General features: G+C 37.9%; 1 protein-coding gene across 1 annotated transcript; it reads right to left on the bottom strand.

The window, feature by feature from the left end:
• Positions 1 to 329: 329 nt before the first annotated feature.
• Positions 330 to 18,659, bottom strand: abcb11b (ATP-binding cassette, sub-family B (MDR/TAP), member 11b). The gene is made up of 28 exons (XM_060878653.1): positions 18,397 to 18,659; positions 18,274 to 18,292; positions 17,776 to 17,805; positions 17,506 to 17,563; positions 13,607 to 13,851; positions 13,416 to 13,503; positions 12,162 to 12,295; positions 11,907 to 12,078; positions 10,908 to 11,032; positions 10,208 to 10,382; positions 9,929 to 10,042; positions 9,614 to 9,724; positions 8,453 to 8,578; positions 8,040 to 8,243; positions 7,253 to 7,423; positions 6,946 to 7,147; positions 6,758 to 6,836; positions 5,595 to 5,724; positions 5,175 to 5,342; positions 4,971 to 5,075; positions 4,569 to 4,730; positions 4,277 to 4,480; positions 3,736 to 3,977; positions 3,414 to 3,570; positions 3,108 to 3,305; positions 2,786 to 2,992; positions 891 to 1,037; positions 330 to 791 (listed from the first exon to the last, which is right to left on the bottom strand). The coding sequence occupies exons 1-28, from the start codon at positions 18,470 to 18,472 to the stop codon at positions 591 to 593; spliced, it is 4,050 nt and encodes a 1,349-aa protein (XP_060734636.1). The 5' UTR covers positions 18,473 to 18,659; the 3' UTR covers positions 330 to 590.
• Between the last annotated feature and the right edge of the window lie 1,559 nt (positions 18,660 to 20,218).

Here is a 20,218-nt window from a genome sequence, read left to right as displayed (position 1 = left end):
TAAAACCACAGGATCATAAATGTAGTATCTTTTTCTTCCATCGAACTGTGGGATCCCAATCATAGCTTCTGGATTCAGGATCATATAATGATTGGCACGATGATACGATAATATTTACTGAAAGTACACCATTCAGACAAATCCTGGTATGAATTGGATCGTACTTACCAAAAGTACTCCAAGTAAGACAACTTGTTAACCAGAGACAGGGTCATGGGCACCAAAGTGCACGGGGGTTTCAGTGTTATGGCTGATTGGTGTATTAATTTGTAAATAAAATGAAGAAATTAATACCTATTATTCAGTATTAATACTCAATAATGATTAAATAAATGTTACAAATCTTTAATTCTGTACAAACATAACAACGGTGATTACATAAGGCACATTCTCTATATAATTCATAATTCTATCTTAAATGAAATTAATTTCTTTCAAATCTTTTGCGTAGCCTTTGGATCACTGAATCCTTTGTGAAAGAACAGGTCATAAAGCCTCAAATCTATTTCCTTAATTTCACATATATAAATAATACACTTTATTTATACAAATTTTTATAACTATTTGGGATTAATTAAACATAATAGCATCTAGCTGATTGGTGCTCCAGTCGTGACCAGCTTGTAATAAGCTCCGTTCAAGGCCATGAGCTGATTGTGTGTGCCCTTCTCAATCACAATGCCTCGTGACATCACCGCTATGATGTCAGAGTTCTGGATGGTGGACAGTCGGTGGGCAATGACAATGCACGTGCGGCCCTCCCTCGCTTTATCCAAAGCCTCTTGTACTGTCTGTTCAATAAAAGACAGATAAACACAAAGCAGGATTATTTGGAGAATTCAGCTGTACCATATCACTCATACCCCAGTTAACTTGCTCTTGTTTTTTACCTTCTCACTTTCAGTGTCCAGGGCTGACGTAGCCTCATCCAACAGCAGGATTTTCGGGTCTCGTATGATTGCCCTGGCGATGGCAATGCGCTGCTTTTGACCACGTGAGAGCTGTGATCCTTGGGAGCCCACATTAGTGTCATATTTCTATAGGGACAATAACAAGTGAAGAGAGTGGCTACTATCTTAAAAATATCATGTACACAGAGCAGAAGGATAGCTGTCAGCAGAGAGCAAAATCGAATATAATCATAAATTTAAAGATCTTTCAATTATTTGCAGACTGTATTATTTGCAAACTATTTTTTTAAATATCATTAAGAGATTTAAGTGACAGGACATGACTGAACAATTGAGGTGGGTTTTTTTTGCTGAGAACTAACAACCTTCTGAATTCTGTTCATGTTAATACTGTGTGTATTGTGCAATATAGCTCAATTACACTTCAAAAAACCTGAGGTAGGAGTATTGTATTATGTATTTATGTATATTTTATTGTATTATGTGTGACCAACGGCTGTCATAAAGAAGTAATGCTGAAAACTGTCACTTTTAATTACAGCAAACATTTCATATGGTGATAACGGAGCAGTGCAGTGACTCGTCTTGTTGGTTCGTTGATCCAGGGAATCAGTTAGATACTAAACTTGGGGCTGTGTAGAGCTTTGCACCTTCTCCCCTACAGGTTTCCTCTCACTTTCCTAAAGACTCGCAGGCTACAGTATTATACATATATTTGGTATGTGGTTAGGATTAACAGGACGTAAATTAACAGGCCAAATGGTGTATCACTTGACAGAAGGTACTGTACATATAGAACGTTCTTTAAAACTAATTGTATTGTTTGAATGTGCTTGCTGTGCATCATATGTAGATTTAAATAGATTAATTAGAAAATGTATTGTACGATATTATTTTGCAAGAAGTACTATGCATCTAGCAATGTAATCATTTTAAGCTTTAGACACTGAAATTGTACCTATGATGCTAAGGTATCACCATATACAATTACCTGCCAAACCACCAGAGTGCAACCTACCACATATTTTAAACTTCTTCTTTTGTTGTTTCACTCATTTCATGTTTTGAATTCCTTCTGATTAGTCTCCTAGTATGAGTTCTGTTTTCCCCGTCTGTTATTTTTGTCATTCTGATGTTTCTTTGCTGAATGCTCATTCAACCATTATTGTTTTTTCCAAGACTCCAAGAAAGGTTTTATTGAATAAAGTAAAGCCTGCATTTGCATCCGTCTCCAATTTTGTGCCATTTCTGAATTGAAGCGAGCCATAAGTAGACTTCATTTCAAACCACTTCTCATGCCTCATGCTATATCTCAGGGCAGCATAACCCACTCAAAGCAAAGGAAAACGCTGTCTGTCCTTACATATATTATCTCACAGGGGCACATGATTGGCTAATGCTGCTGTGATTGATAGTGTAGAGATTGTATATACCTATACTCTCAAAAAACATAGACACTTTTGTTCCCTTGGCTCCCAGATTCAGATGGCTATGGAATTGTTAAAACATGTGATCTACCAATGTTAGGGTCAAGCTATTTCTGTTGTCCCACCCAGGAGCCCCATTACAAATATAACAATCCATGTATTATGGAGGCAGAATACTACCCCAACACATAGTTGAGCAGTTAAAGATTAAGAGCCTTGTAAAGAGCCACAACTTTCAGGAGTTCAGGAAACTCACAACTTTCCAGTTACTACAACAGAAAACTAGGAGCTAGGTGTTTAACACAATCACATGCATTCATTTAGCAATACTCTAAGCTTCCAGGAAATAAATGTTAAATGTTTCCACATCTTTCTTGAATGTAGCTTTTTAATCCTACCAAAAGGAAGCAGTCAACCTGAAAACAAGAATTTTTTTTTACTCTTTACCTCAGGAAGAGACATGACAAAGTCATGGAGCTGGGCCTTCTTGGCTGCAGAGATGACATCATCCATGCTGAGCTCCCTCTGGTTATCCCCATAACGAATGTTCTCTGCAATGCTGCAATCGAACAGAATCGGCTCTTGGGAAACAATCCCGATCTTAGATCGCAGGAAAGGAACATTGATGTCAGTAGAATCATGTCCATCAATTAGCTGGATAAAAAAAAAAACAGATGTAATTTCTTAGCAATTCCCTCTCAAGTCTCAAACAAAAACAAGAATTCAGTAGTAGTTAGTGTGTGTTTAGTGTACGTTATTGTATTCTTACCACTCGTCCTAAGTCTGGGTCGTAAAATCTCTCAAGCAGCTGGATGCTTGTACTCTTACCACAACCACTGCTGCCCACAAAAGCAAGTGTCTGACCAGGCTTCACACTTACATTAAGACCGTTCAAAACCTGGATATCTGGCCGGCTTGGATAGGTGAACTTACAATCTATAAACTCGATGTCCCCTCTGAAATCAGGCTAAATTTAAAAAGTAGAGATTTTAGGATAAAATACTAAACATAATATTTCATTTTCTTTTGATGTTTTCCCTATCTTGATTACAGTTTAGTTGTTTAGTTCAATCACCCATTTGTGGCCTTTGTCACTGTAGACACTGATCTTGGGAACATGGTCAAGCAGCTGGAAGAAGCGAGCTGCAGAAATCTTCGCTTTTGCGTAATCAGGTGTGTATGATGAGGCTCTGCCCAGAGCTGTTCCACTGGTTACGATGGCAGAGATGACCCTACCATGAAAGAAATGAGTCAATGCTGTCACTAAATTACTGCGTTATTATTATATGTGGGTATTACAAATACCATGAACTATTAATAGATACCAATATACAGATATTCATGTAAGCTTATCAAATTACTGCATATTTTTACATGGAATTCCGTAAAACTCTCACCTAAAAACCAAGCTGAAATGAAGGCCCTCATGGTGCACCAAGTATCCACCAAACCGATAAGATGCTGAGTTTGCCAGGAAGACTGTACACTGGGCAAATCCATAGCAGGCACCATATACATTAGCCTTCTTCAGCGCAGCCTGGTACGGTGCCTCAAGCTGAGCTTCGTACATCTCCACAAATTTGCGCTCTTTTCCCAGACCTGCGATGGTGCGGATATTGTTCAGTGCCTCACCAGATATCTAAAGAAAGATGTTTGGGCAAATGAATGTTTAGTTTTTTAATATATAATACATTTTTTTTCCAAAAAAAATGCCTCGGCCAATGTGGCATCTATTGCTAAGTACTTGTCAGGGGTCATGTCAGCTTGTCGCTCAGTCCCTTCCTTATTGCTTAGCATTTTATGCAAAACCATAAAACAAAGGGTTTCCTTTTTCCCAGTCGGATTTTTTTTTTTTCGAAAGTTAGAGTCCATGGAAACTCTTGAGGAACCCTTTTTCAACGCATATAGTGAATAGACTATGTAGTATAAAATGAGTACCTGACCAGCTGCTTCCATGGCTTGCTTGTCCTGCTTTGCAAAGCCAGTAAGCATCTTGGCCTGGAAGCCTCCAGAAAGTGCAAGGAAAGGCAGAAAGCAGATAATGACCAAGCTGAGCTTCCAGCTGAAGTAGAAGGAGATAATGATGGCCACACCAATGTTTGTCAGAGAGTTCAAAATCATTCCAATCTGTGAGCCAGTTGCCTGCAAGAAATATCAACCAGTTTATGTTGATGGGAAAAGCGGTTAACTTGGGGAGAAGGTCAGGGTTTAACAGAGGTTGTACACTTACGCCCTGGACTTGTGAAGCATCAGTGGCCAGTCTGGTGGTCAAAGCACCTGGACTGTTCCTGTGGTCATCAAACCAGCCAATCTCCTGGCCTAAGATGGCTTGGAAACCCAGGCGCCTCAATCTACGTGTCAGCAACTCCCCAGATTTTGAAAATGCATAACCCTGAGAGATAAGGATGCATTTGAGAGTGATTCGAAATACTGAAATCACTAAAAATTTGAATACCTTTTCAATAAACGTTAAGTAATTGAGTTGTATTAAAAAAGCTACACTGGCCTGCTGACTCAAGCTTGACTACAATCTAGCTAGCTTAGTATCACAATTTAAATAGAAAGGCTGTATTAAATTACCACACAAGTTTTTAATGCAGGTTGTTTGTATAGTACAGTGCAAGTAGCCTACCTGCAGCATTTGTGTGAAAAATGAGATCACTCCAACTAATACAAAGAACAAACAGATTCCATCAATCTCTCTCCTCTGGGCAACAGGATCAGGCATTGAAAATGTCTGTGTGGAATGAGACACAAGTGATATTTATCTAAATACAACAATATCTGAGGACCAAATCCAAATTTGACAGGAGCTGTTGATTAAGTAAAACCTTACCGCCAGGATCTGGCTGAAGAGCAAAGAGTACACTGGATTGACTCCTCCATTAACAGCTGCTCCAAGAGACCCAAAAACCATGTAAGGCCATTCTGGAGCGTTGTACTTCAGAATTCGAGCTACAGGAGCTGGTTCTATTTCCTCCTCATCATCTTTAAGAATGATACCCTATACACGACACACGCATTCATGCATAAAGGAAAAGAAACTTATTATAATCCATTAGTACAGTCTTATAATCCAATGGCATTCTAGAGTCTTAGAATACATTGTTAGTATTCATGTTGAGTTTTCTTTCAGTTTTCCTTTCACAGAGGCATCCTTCCAATAGGCCCACTGTAGGACTGGATGCATCGTAAAAGGGAAAAAAACATAATTTTTTTTTGCGGACCTTTTAATCACATTCTTTTTTCCTGATACCTTTTCATTGAACCCTTGGGAGACATAGGATTCAGAGTAGGACTGCGGACCGAGTTCCCCAGCAATTGGTACTGAGGATTCTGGAATAATGTTGGACAAACGTGATTTAGTCCCACGACGAATGGAGGCCCTGCAGAGACAGAAAAAACAAAGATGTTACAATAAATCACCAACAAAAAGGGAAAAGTATTCATATTAACTCCAATGTCAAATAATCATACGAACTCCAACCATCTACCAAAGAGGTGTAGAAATTAATTTACTTCATAGGGGTGAGAAATATGCTGAATCAATTTACTGAGTGATTTGTACGGTAAAACTGATGATTACACTCTCATGCAGTTTGGTTGAATGGATGAAATTAATACTTGTATTAAATTGTTACAGTTTCTCAGGAAACAAATAACACAGCATGCTAAAAGTATGAAAATTGCCTAAAAACAAATCTACATTATAATATCCTCTCCTGTAGTAAACCTCTAGTGCTTTACTAGCTTGATGTCCCTAAGCTGGGATGTGGTAGCTCAGTGGTAAAGGTGTTTGTCTATTGGTTGAAAGGTTGTAAGGTTCAAATCCCAGGAACACCAAGCTGCCACTGCTGGGCCCCTGAACAAGCCCCTTAACCCTCAACTGCTCAGTTGTAGAAAAGAAATAAATGTAAGGGTGTCTGCCTAATGCTGTAAATCTAAGCTCACTTTAGTGCTAGCTGGCTGGACATAAGCTATTAAACAGACACTGGAAAGGCACGATCTGGACGATCTCACTGTAGAAGCTGGGATCCAATAAGTTGTGATTAGGGACGCATTCATGCAATGCCTACAGCTGTTAAATAATAACAAAAATTATGACTTTATGGACCATATTTATAGCTCACTCAGTATGGAAAACAATGTTATTTTGTACACATTTTGTACAAGTCAAATAATAAGAAATGTTAAGTTCACACTTTTCCCAACATTTCCCAATTTAATACATAAGTAACTTCCCCGGATACTAAATGCTTAAATTTCAAACCTACAGTCATACAGGTCAAGCCGTAGTAAGTCAAGGAATGTGGATTTGTATTATAATCTTAACAATGTCATGTCGTTGAAATTTCAACCAGAATTAATAATCAGAATTAGGCTATAACAATCAGACTGATCTGTTTCACACAAGAGCACCTTAAGCTTGCCCGATAACTTCCTGCCCGAGAAAGATTTATCTTCTCTATTTCAGCTTCTCCAGCAGCCTCCTCTTTCACTAAACAGATAAAAACAAGAAGAATATTTTTTTGTTTGTTTTTAATGTTAACGTGTGAACAGACAAGCATTTGTGTTTTTTGTTTGTACACATGTGAAATGTGACCTACTCTCTTGGGCTTTCTGGTTGAGAGCTTTGTCTCCCTGGCTTTGTAGAGTGACAAGAGTGAAGTAAACGCCTTTCCTGTTCATCAGCTCGTCATGTTTGCCTCTCTCTACAGCTCGCCCATGCTCAAATCCCACAATCACATCTGCGTTCTTAACTGTCGACAACCGGTGGGCGATGGAAATGGTGGTACGACCCATTTGGACCTTAAAAAAAAACACATAAATACAAATAGCAAAGTAACAAAATGTTTTTGAGAATCTATTATTCGTTTATTATTTGTTTTGTTATGTCTTGAAGCTGTTGCTGACCTTGTCAAGAGCTTCCTGCACAATAGATTCACTCTCATTGTCAAGTGCAGATGTTGCCATATCTAGCAGAAGGATTTTGGGATTTCGCACCAAGGCTCGAGCGATCGCAATTCGCTGTTTCTGGCCACCACTCATCTGTCCACCACCCTCACCAACCAGCGTGTCAAATTTCTAAAACCAGTCAAAATCTATGATAAAAATTTATGACCTACAGCTCAAGAGATTAATATTATTAAAGAGGATGTAATAATTTACAGTGACATGGGTGCAACACGTCATTGGATAAATAGGTTTAAAGGTCTTCTAGCTACTGGTACTGATCCAAAAGGGCTCCTAAATATCTATTAGTACACTATATTCAGTTCAAGTTTTTATATGTACCCCTGTTTACAGGGTTACATATAAAAACTTGAACTGAATATAGTGTACTAATAGAATGAATAATCACCACCTCTGGCTTGCTCGTGAGGAAAAAACTCAACAAGACGATATAAGGAAGAAACCTTGAGAGGTGACACCAGATTTGGGTGATTATAGATTATTTCAGAACTTGAGTATAAGCAGTAGAGTTTTAATTTTCTTGTATCAAAGAGAAACCATCAGCTTCAATAACGTTTGGTGACATTAACAACGTCACGCATCTTCATTTTGAATTTGTGTTGAATTTTATTTATCTATCTATGCAACAAATGCTTTTTGTAGAGTATTGTTATTGTATAATTAAATTTCTAAAAGTGTTTATTAGTGCTGAGAGGGAACATTTATAGTTAAATCACATGACAACAACCTGTGGCAAGTCCATTATAAAGTTGTAGGCGTTTGCATCTTTGGCGGCTTTGATGATATCGTTGTTAGATACATTGGGCCGTCCATAGCGAATATTCTCAGCGATGGTCGTGGCGAATAAAACTGGCTCCTGCTCCACAATGCCGATGAGAGAACGGAGCCACTGGATATTCAGGCCGCGAACATCATGACCATCCAGAGTGACCTGGAAAAAAAAATATGAGGGATATGGTTAAATAAAAATCAGTAGAGAATACTAAATTTTTGTGTGATAATACTGCAATACCATGAAAAATAATCATTGTTACAAAATTTGATCTTTTTAGAAGTTTTTACACACCAAACAGTAGAAACAGTGCATGTTGCTTTCCAACACAACTCAAATCTGATCTATAAATCTGTAAAGATTTTTACCATGCCCTCTTTGGGATCATAAAAGCGCTGAATGAGCTGTACAGCTGTGCTTTTGCCTGCTCCACTTGGCCCTACAAAAGCTGTGGTCTCCCCAGACTTCACCTGGAGATTCATCTGATCCAGGATCTGAAAGATTCATAAGTCAGAAAACCTTCACTCATGGCATTCAGCCACAGTGTAGCTGAGAGTCTTGATGAGGACCGTCATGTAATTGTGGCTACAGCAGAAATGACTGGTTACTGAAATAATCATAATCAATAATAATAATACAATATTAAATAAAAAACATGGCAGTTTGAGCAGCAGTTCTAAAGATTGAAGCCTTGGTGATGAGATCAACAGAGAACGGCCAAACTGGTTCAAACTGCCACTGCAACTGTACAGTTGTGTCCAGCTGAAAAGCATCTCAGAATACACAATATATATAAGCTTAAGGTGGATGAGTTACAACAGTAGAAGACCACATCAGGTTCCATGTCTAAAAGGCCAAGAACAGAAAGCTAAGGCAACCGTTGAAGACTAGAATAAAGTAAAATAAAGGCTGGTCTGATGAATCTTAATTTCTTCTAAGGCACACAGATGGTAAGGTCAGAAGCTGGCATACAACAGCATGAATCCATGGAACCAACCCGCCTTGTGTCAACAGTTCAGGCAGATGGAGGTGCTGTAATAGTGTGGGGAATGTTTCCTTGGCACACTTTGGGTCCGTTATTTTACATTAATAAAATATTTCTCAGACAAAGAACTCATGGGAAAAAAAGGATGTCTACCACTATCATGTTCGAGCAAGCTCCTGACATGTTCAAGTATTCTAGACAGATTGTTGGTGTGGCTTTGGAAAGAATCATTGTATTGGCGATGTATTGGTTTGAATTTTAAGTTTAGTTTAGCAGGGGTTTTATCGCTGAGTGACTGAATTCTGTTCATTTCTATAGTAATCCATGGCACAATTGGCCCTGCCATTTACCAATAATATTAATTTACAATAGTATATTTTACAATATGTTTAAATGTTGTTGCAGTACCCACTTCTCTAGACCTCATAAGCCTATTGGAAGAGTGGCAAGATGTCAAAATAAGAATATATGTTCAATTTGCATAACACACTAATACTAGCCAATTCAATAACCAAAACGAATCACAATCTTTTTAGATTTTTACCTTCACTTCTGGTCTAGAGGGATAGTAGAAGGAAACATTGTGAAATTCCAGATCTCCTTTCACCTTGTCCAGCTTGTAGCCTGCCTCAGACATGCAGTCAATCTCTGGCTCCTGGAAATAAAACACATCTTGAATAAGATGGTATTGAACAGCTAGCTTTGCATGTTTCATTAGTCACATACTAAATATAATATAGTATATGATGTTAACCGCTGTGTTTCATTCTAAATTCAATGTGCTTAGAGACAACACTGTGTAAATCTTCGAATATTTAAAAACTAAGCACTTAAGCACTTCTGTGAAAGAGATTCTCACACGGTCAATGGTCTCAAAGATGATAGTAGCAGCGCCTCTGCCCGAAGCAAAGGCCTCTAGACAGGGAGACGCCTGTCCCAGGTTTAATGCGGCAATAAGCACCCCAAAAAACACCTGCAATTAGGACACAGCAGGGTTTATGAGGACATTTATAATGAGGACATGCATGACTGTGTTTGTGCGTGTGTGTGTGTCTGTGTGTCTGTGTGTGTGTGTGTGTGTGTGAGAATGAGAGAGAGAGAGAGAGAGAGAGAGAGAGAGAGAGAGAGAGAGAAAAACCTGAAGTAGGGTTCCAGGGCTGTACTCTTCAGTGACGACCACTAAACTGGAGCCATACCAAAATGCCAGCGCATAACAGAGGAATATAATAAACCACATATAGCCAGTGAAGAATCCCATAATGAGGCCTTTCCTAATTCCCCAGCGCTGAGCTGAGACTAGATTATGATCATACCTAAAGAAGAGTAAGTGGAAGGAAAGTAAGGAAAAGAAGAGAAAGAAGAGAAGTGTTTATAATATGAACGCATTGTTTTTATACTATTCTCTACAGCAAATGAACAAAGTCTAACATTAATGTATTGAATATTTACAGATTTACTGTTCATCACTTCATCATAAAATCATGCTTATAGTTTTAATTAATTCTTTTTTTAATATACAGTATTATTTCTTTGTTTGGTTTTTATTTTCATTGAAATTAAATTGGATAAGATTTAAAGTATTAATTAAACAATAACAAGATAAAGTGCTAATACTTGAAATGGATACTATAGGAGAAAAATTCTGTGTTATAAATCCCTCTGCACAACCTTTAAAGGTCCACTGAACAGGGTAAATATCTAAGAAAGGGTACCAAGTAAAAGCCATTTGGGACAATTTTCTTTTTGAGAACATACAGTATATATAGTAATAAAGTATAATTGTTTAAATTATATTCCACCTGTAAATGTTTTTGTCATTAAAGTTGACTAAAGCTAACCTTTCCACTTCTTTCCACTCTCCACCGAAGGCTGCCACAGTACGGATGGAGGACAGGACCTCGTCTGCCACAGCGCCGGCTTTAGCATAGGCCTGCAGCTCCCAACCTGTTAGCTTAGCCACAAACTAAAAAAAGGACAAACAACACTGTGACACATTTTTAAAAAGAAAATGGATTTGAATATGTTTACTAGTAGGCTAATCATACAGTCAACAATTTGCTGACTAAATGTACTGTAAGTACCACAAATAAAAATATACACTACTAAATGTTTATTATTACTAATTCTTTCATAATGATGAATTTGATTTGTGACTTCACTTGGACTTGAGCTAACTGACTTGGAAAGTCTTGATACATTCTCAAAACCTAAGATTAAAAATAATAATTTTACAGTGTTTTTGTTTTCAGTGTTCAGTGTTACAGTGTTCAGTGTTTTTGTTTTCGGCTTTGATTTGGCATTTGCTTTGTGTCTGATATTCGACTGTTGTTTATCATTTGTCAGAGAATATTGTTTTTCTCTGACAAATGATAAACAACAGTCGAATATCAGACACAAAGCAAATGCCAAATCAAAGCCGACCCCAATCCTTAGACAGGGTACTAAGGTTACATGAGTGAAAATAGTCTAAACCTCATCGCATGTGATACTGAACTGAAATATTTAATTTTCATTGTCATGCATCTTTTGAAGTACACATATTTATACACATATATTTCCATTCATAAATTGTGATTTGTGTCACTTTACTGTAGTTATTATTATTATAACTTTTTTTTTGTAAATGTTTGTACATGGACTTGTCACTCAATTTCCAAAATTTGAGAATTATTTCTGACTTGCAAAGCAATGACTTGTTCCCACCTCTAGTGTTAATTAATTTATTGATAAATGCATTAATAAAGTATCAATATATTGCATGCTTATGTGTGGACCTTAGTACAGTACAGAGTAACAGTAATGTCAGACAACTTGTTACTGGTCTGAATGATCCTCACCAAAGCCATAAGCCCAGCTCCCACTCCGATGAGCGGAGACACAGAGATGATGACCAGCGTCAACTTCCAGCCCTTTACAAATCCCATGAGGAAGCCACAGGCGAAGGTGGTGAAGCGCTGAATGAATACTCCCACCTGATCCGCTATAGCGTCATTGATTTTATTTATATCACTGTAGATAGATCGTACAGAATTATAAGAGAACCACAACACACTGACACCTATGTAAGTGTGGGCACATGTGTTTCATCTTACTCGGACATGCGTGTGTTTAGTTCACCCACAGAGTTGCAGTCAAACCACCCGATCTCCATCCTCATAACTTTGCTGAAGTAGAGCTTCCGGACAATCTGGATCTGTCGAGCAGCGCTTGCCACCCACAGAGAGATCTGACCAGGATGTAGCAAAATTTCAGTTCTTTCTTTAAAATTTTATTCATTATGTTCATTTGGTATTGTTTAATTAGAATTGTCTGGTCATTAACTTTTATCAGAGGCCAAAAAATTCTGCCTGTTTTGGGGGTCATGATGTCATTTGGGGGTTTCTTTGTCAGGTCACACTGGTGGTTACTGGCTCATATGAAAGTCAGCTCTTTAGGAATTTGTAATAAGTTTTCATAAGTATTTCTGTTTTTACCTATCCTAGGAAAATAATATCTTCAAAGTAAATGACATCAAACCCATTTCTGCCACCTGAGACGCCTCAATTGCTTGTCCAAAACTATCTAAAAATTTAAGGTGTTTACCTTCGACCACTAAAATTCTGTGTAAGGTTAAACAGAAAGAAAAACACACGTCTCACACTGACAGCCAACTCATTTTAGATCAGACATAGGGTGATAAAGTAGGTGTTTTTTTTTTAACTGATTGAATATAAGTGTATGTAAAGACAGTGTACCAGGGTAATGAACATCGAATTTATATATATATTGGTCTCACACACAAACATACTGTGTATGATGTGTGGTAACAGGCTTTGGAAGCATGCCTGTGAAAAAATCTAGGGCTAAATCTAAACTTTCCTGTTTGTATGACTCCAGTACACAATAAAAGATATTCAAGCATTAATGCAGTGGTGTTGCGGTGGTGGCTCAAGGGGTTAAGGCCCAGGGTTGTTGATCGGACGATTGGGGTTTCAAGCCCCAGCACTGCCACTGTTGGGCTTTTAAGCAAAGCCCTTAACCCTCTCTGCTCCAGGGGTGCAGGGGTATCATGGCTAATCCTGCACTCTGACCCCACCCTCCAAAGTTAGGCTATGCAAAGAAAGAATTTCACTGTGCTGCAATAGTACACTGAAACAAAATAAAGGCTTCTATTTTAAAAAAACAGCTTGGAAGTATACATAGTGTCAGTAAAAACAAAAAAATGATAGGAGTTACACCTAGGCAGATCAGGACAAACCAGTTTAACTCAGGACAGACTGGCCCAGTAACGGATATCTTTCGTTCAGTCATTGCTCACTAGGATCATTCTCTATTTCCTGTATGCATATCTAGTATGTATGACTTACTTGTACGTATCCGAGCATGAAGACAGCACACCCAATACCAACGTAGTAGTAAGCAAAGATAGTCATCTCGTACTCTATATCTAATAACCTAACAGAGATAGAAAGGCCATAATTAATGAATAGTATGTATCTCAGTGAAAGTACTATGAGTATTCGTTTTCATGCTTTACGAAAACAATGTGCTTTCTCACCCACAGGCTCTGGTCATATTGAGCTCCAAGTTTTCCTCAGCTGTGAGGTTCCTCCACTGAATGGTGTTATTAAGACAGTGTTTGGCTGGATCCCGTAGCTCATTCAGCTCAATGTCATAGTCGATGAACGTGTCAGTCAGCATCCCAAACACAAGCAGCATGAGCGGTTGGGCAGAGCCATGTATTACAGCGCACAAACTCCCGACAATCATCATCAAGATTTCCCAGAATGTAGCAAAGCGAAACTGGGATGAAGAAAATATGATTATCAGTGTGCCTTCAGAATCAAATATTTTAGTTTATTTCAGGTGATATGCTCAGAGATTTGTAATCATAAGATTTTTTTAAGTGCTTTAATCACATTTTAGTAAACTTGTCACCTGTTAATTAGGGGTCAAGCCCCGAAGGATGAACCTATTGTTATCGTTAGTATTCTTATTATTATTCTTCCTCTTGGGGGCACGGTGGCTTAGTGGTTAGCACGTTCGCCTCACACCTCCAGGGTTTGGGGTTCGATTTCCGCCTCCGCCTTGTGTGTGTGGAGTTTGCATGTTCTCCCCGTGCCTCGGGGGTTTCCTCCGGGTACTCCGGTTCCCTCCCCCCGGTCCAAAGACATGCATGGTAGGTTGATTGGCATCTCTGGAAAAATTGTCCGTAGTGTGTGATTGCGTGAGTGAATGAGAGAGTGTGTGTGCCCTGCGATGGGTTGGCACTCCGTCCAGGGTGTATCCTGCCTTGATGCCCGATGATGCCTGAGACGCCTGAGCACAGGCTCCCCGTGACCCGAGGAGTTCGGATAAGCGGTAGAAAATGAATGAATGAATGAATGAATGAATGAATGAATGAATGAATGAATGTATTCTTCCTCTTCCGCCATTGAAGTCAATGGCAGCCCATAGAACTGTACGTAGGAAAGTTATGTAATTTGGCACACATATAGAGGCCAGTCTTAGAAGTTACTATAGCAACTTTGGTGTGTCTAGCTCAAACCCTCTAGCGCCACCAACAGTCCAAATATCCAATTATGTTCATGTTCATAACTGCTGACTCGTAAGGCCTAGAGACAAACTTCTTGCATATTTTGGATCCTTTGCTCATGCCGATTCGAATGCACCATATGACGTCATTTCTGTCATGAATATCTTTCCGCCATTTTCAATTTTCTGTAAAACCTACTTTTTCAAACTCCTCCCAGACCGTTTGTCCAATTTGCATGTCCTTTGGTATGTAGCATCTAGAGACACCCCAGACCAAACGTTATCAAAAGCTTTTTGATAAACCAATGCGTTCTCGTAAACCGTGGCAACATACATGGTGGCGAGCACGCCAAAACGGACATGAGGCCGTATCTTCGCAAAACTTTTGTGTTTCGACACGAAACTTGGTATATGTCATTATATTCATGACCTGAGGGTGCATGCAACGTTTCGTGACAGCGCCACCTAGTGGTCACGAGATTTTAAAAACAGCTATTTTTGCTTATAACTACTGCAAACTTGAGTCTAAAATTATGAAGGAGGTGTTGTTAGACTCCTTGAGGCATGCTGAGTCAAACGATACCAAATGGTTTTCGGACGGCCATTTTGTGTGTCGGCCATTTTGAATTTTCACGTTAAGTTCAGTATTTTACGAATGCAATGTCATATCGCTACGAAACTTGGTATGGTTCATCAGCGACATGTTCTGAGCGCATCTGATCGGCTTGACACCGGGATCACTGCTTGCAGCTATATTTAATTTTAGTTTTGTTTCAAATAGGTGTGTGACAATTTTTCAGAGATACCAGAGAACTAGATACTACGGTGGCCGGGAAGTGCAAAACAAATTAACAAATCCGAAAACACATTAACAAATCCCAAAACAAATTAACAAATCCGAAAACACATTAACAAATCCCAAAACAAATGAACAAATCTGAAAACAAATTAACAAATCCCAAAACAAATGAACAAATCCGAAAACAAATGAACAAATCCCAAAACAAATTAACAAATCCCAAAACACATTAACATGTCAGACAACCCGGAAGCGGTTGGTATAGTTTGTGAATGGAAACTTACCATCATCGGACGAGACGCCTTTCATTCACCTGTATATCTTTAATGACAGTCGTCTTATCCAATGATCGGTAAGTTTCCATTCACAAACTATACCTACCGCATCTGGGTTGTCTGAATCGGTGCACGAAACACATTAACAAATCAGAAAACACATTAACAAATCAGAAAACACAACGACATTTCAGACAACCCGGAAGCGGTTGGTATAGTTGGTGATTGGACAAGACACCTGTCACTCAAGGTATACATGAAGTTCAACAGTCTGCCGCAGGGAAAAGTTGGACTGGATGGATGGAATGGATTACTGTGGATTAATTTTGTTATTTTCTTATATTTAAACGGAGAACTTTACACATTACACATAAGATTCCATACCTGTATATCTTGAGTGACAGGTGTCTTGTCCAATGATTGGTAAGTTTCCATTCAAAAATGATACACTACCGTTTCCGGGTTGTCTGACTTGTCGTTGTGTTTTCGGATTTGTTAATGTGTTTTGGGATTTGTTAATGTGTTTTCGGATTTGTTAATGTGTTTTGGGATTTGTTAATTTGTTTTGGGATTTGTTAATGTGTTTTCGGATTTGTTAATGTGTTTTGGGATTTGTTAATTTGTTTTGGGATTTGTTAATGTGTTTTCGGATTTGTTAATGTGTTTTGCATTTCTCGGCCACCGTAAGATACACTATACTGGCCAAAAGTATCCGACGGTCAGACTAATCACACCCATACTGTATGTGCTTTTCGACCGATCCATCCTTTAGTTCTGGTAAAAGAAAATCTTACTGCTCTAGCATACAAAGACAATCTGGACAAAATCTGGGTGTGACAGTCAGAGGTCCATGTGTGCACCTGAAAATCACACCCAGATTTTTTACTAGAATGTCTAGAATTTCCTGTCCCTTCAACTAAGTGGCCCAAAACCATTCCAGCATGACGATAGTCCTGTGCACAAAACAAATGAAATGTGTTAAATGTTGGAGTGGAAAAACTCGATTCTGACTCAACCCCACTGATCACCTTTGTTGTCTGCATCAGCGTATGGTCTGCTTTGATCTTGCAGCATTCATAAAGGCTCCTCTCACTCTGCCCATATACTGTTTGTCTCCCTTCCCTCAAATAGGTGCTTCACGAGGCTCCAGAAAAAACCCCAGCAGACTGAGAAACAACTTTTTCCCAAGGGCGGTCTCCTTACTGAACTCCACCTCCCGGTGACTGCCCAACCCCCACAACCCGCGCCCCGACCCCTGTATATTATCTGAATAAAATATATAATATATAACACCCTGTATAGTTTGTCTATAGCACCCAACCTGTATACCTTGTCCAAGGTACAAGTGCATGGTGTACCTTGTACTTGTACATCTGTAATGACAATAAAGTTGAATCTAATCTAATCTAAACTAATCTTTGGGATGAACTGAAACACCGACTGCACTCCAGACATCCTCATTCTTATAACATCAATGTCAAACCTCCATCTCAGTGGCTGTAGCTGAATGAACACAAATCCCTCAACCACGCTCCAACATCTAGTGGAAAGACATCCTAGAAGAGTGAAGACTATTATAACAGCAAAGAGGGCTCCAAAAAGGAACGTTTTGGCCGTATAGTTTATAGGATATACCATTACAGATGATGCATTGTATTGTGACACGGCATTCTGCTACAGTATAACATTTTAAAACTATAACATACTAATCAAAATCAGGGAAATTTGTATTTAATTTAATAAAGACTGAATAAAAATGTCATATTAATGCAGTGATGTAGAATTGCAGATATCACAGTGTAACCACAGTACATTTAAAAGCATTCTTCTTGAAATGCTTAACATTACCAGTTGAAAGAACCCAACACGGATGGCTGCTTCTTCCTTCTTCTGCCCTGGTTTGAACCTGTAAAAAAGATTAATATAAAAATTAATATCCAAATCAAATTGACAAGTATTTTTCCCCAATAAATAAATTAATCAATTTTATAAAAATCAAATTATATATATATATATATATATATATATATATATATATATACATATATATATATATATATATATATATATATATATATATATATATAATCAATTATATAAAACGTATACATAACTTACTTGTTATGCTTTTTGGAAGATGAAACTGTCCTGTGATGAGATCAAAAGTCAGTATTATTAAAAAAAGAAAAGAAAAATTGATGTATTTATTTATTATCGTTTTATTTTTTGAGTGGTAAATTTAGGAATTACACATCAGCGTGCAGTAAATTTAAATTGAATTAAATTATTTATTTGTCCTTTAAAGTAAAATTTTGTCTTGGGTCATCATTAAATAACTAAAAAAAAAATTTCCACTTCCTTTCCTTGTTTTAGCCATTAACCACTATTTTAGAGAACCTACCACAGCCTTCTGCAAGCCATCTTAATTTTTTATATGCAGTCTCAAGAAAGTTTTGTCTAAGCCCAGAATTCTAATTAAGATTTAATTCTAATGAGATTTAAGTCTGATTTCTTTAAAAGCCAGTGTCTAATGAATAATCGATCATTTACTGCTTAAGTTCAGATCTAATAGATTACCACCGGTCCACAAAAGTTCAGCTAAAAGCATATACTTACATGTATTCTGCATCTTGCTCTAAAATTGGGATCAATATGTTAGCATCATTACAGATTGACCATGTAGACTCAATAAAATGTTTATCACTGTATGCTTAATACATAACATATCACACTCCTCACCTTCATCAGAAAACTCATAGCTACCATTCTCCTGTCCAATCCTCTTAATGCTGCGCAGCTTCACAGATCCTGGCATTGTTTCCTATTCCGAATTGCTTTTAGAAAATTTGAGAAAACTTCTGATGTCAGCTCTAATTTCCAGAAGATGTCTCTAATGTTGAATCATCTCTTGATCGTTTGATAAAATCAGCGCACTGATGTCAGAGTGACACCAAGTAGATTAACACGGAAGGTGTATATTAGTGGTGCTGGACCATGTGGTTGGTTGTACGACGAAAGTTAAGTGTTCAGCAGGTTGTGTTTAAAGAGGTGAATGACCATCATAGGTAAATAGTGCTGCGGAAAAAAGGTAAATAGTGCTGCGGAAAAAAGGTAAATAGTGCTGAGGAAAAAATCTGTTTCACAATACGCATTTTTCAGAGGTATATTCACATGATTGAATCTGTCATATATCTGTTGTAGATGTGAAGAGAATAGGGCGAATTTAATAATGTTATTTGAATGTTTAAAAATATGCCCTACATGTGTATTGCATACAGGTCATATTTCTGGGAGATAAGCAAGTCACACATAGTTTATGAGAATTTTCAGTAAAAAAATCTGTAAGAATGATCAGTGACAGTTTAACCAGTCAACACTATTATTTAGATTTTTCAGCAAAAAATTTATTTTAGTCATCTTATAATACTGCATTTCAACTGGTTTATCTGTTCATAAGATTAAGTTCAGAGAACTGTTTCCCTTACCGATTGCACTTTAAAATGAGGTGAATGTTCATTGGGTCAATGCACCACCTCTGTGTTTGTGGCCTCGTGCAGAAGCCAGTGTGCTTTTAAAATACTGCCCTGCTCTGCTGTGTTAAAGTTTACAAAGAATTTAACAGTAACAGAAGGCAAAGTGAGGTTTATTCCAAGGGACCAAGGGGCCTTAACAAACAAAGTCTTTACAGAGAAATGTAAAGCCCTAGTAGGAGCCCTAGTGCATTAACCTGTGGACTGGGGACCAAAATGTGTGCATGCTGCCCTTGAAAATGACCAGTTCCAGGCCTAAATATGCAACAATTTTTAATGTTAATAAATATCTCTATCAACCATTATTGGTGGATTTATGACAAATTTAAAAACAAATTAAAACTATTCAAATGGTTATACACAATACATTTACCCGACACACTTATCCAGAGTGCCTTACATTTTATTTCAATTTACACAACTGAGGGTTATGGGCCTTGTTCAGGGGCCCAGCAGTGGCAGCTTGGTGGACCTGGGATTCAAACTCATAACCTTCTGAGCAGTAGTCCAACACCATAACCACTGTGCTACCACATACCCACATTACACCGGGAATCAACATATTATATGAGCCCTCAACATTGATAATGGAAATGTGATTTAAACCATTTTTATATGTGTCTGTTTCTGTCCTGAGGGCTTAACTGAACCTATGACAATTTGCTTGCAAGACCTGATGTTTGAAAATTACGTCTGTTCTAAAATGTAAGTAGCCGAGCAAGCCTTTAGTGTCAAACTAACTAACCAACTAACTAACTAACTAACTCACTAAATAAATGAATAAATAAATTTAGCTTGAACTGTCTAATGTATAACACTGAAGAAAACATTTCACAATTTATCAGTTATACAGTGAAGGTATTTTTCTACAAAACAGCACAAAACGGTATTGCATTCATTTTATCACCTTTATGCCATGTAATGGTTTATACTACTGTTTATTTACACCACATTCTTATACCATAGTTTACATGGTTTTCGATATGAGCCTCAAGTCAGGTGTGTTTATTCATTCATTACCACACACAGTC

This window comes from Tachysurus vachellii, chromosome 1 (genome assembly GCF_030014155.1).
Source record: "Tachysurus vachellii isolate PV-2020 chromosome 1, HZAU_Pvac_v1, whole genome shotgun sequence".
NCBI classification, from domain to species: Eukaryota; Metazoa; Chordata; class Actinopteri; order Siluriformes; family Bagridae; genus Tachysurus; species Tachysurus vachellii.
This window is presented reverse-complemented; position numbering and strand designations above follow the sequence as displayed.

What these genes read in the sequence shown, in the direction of transcription:
- abcb11b (XM_060878653.1), bottom strand. Translation starts at nt 18,472, where the DNA reads ATGCCAGGATCTGTGAAGCTGCGCAGCATTAAGAGGATTGGACAGGAG. An exon ending in CTAAACACACGCATGTCCGA is followed by an intron (nt 12,079 to 12,161) that starts GTAAGATGAAAC and finishes ATCTATCTACAG; the next exon opens with TGATATAAATAAAATCAATG. An exon ending in ATGATCCCAAAGAGGGCATG is followed by an intron (nt 8,244 to 8,452) that starts GTAAAAATCTTT and finishes TTTTTTTTCCAG; the next exon opens with GTCACTCTGGATGGTCATGA.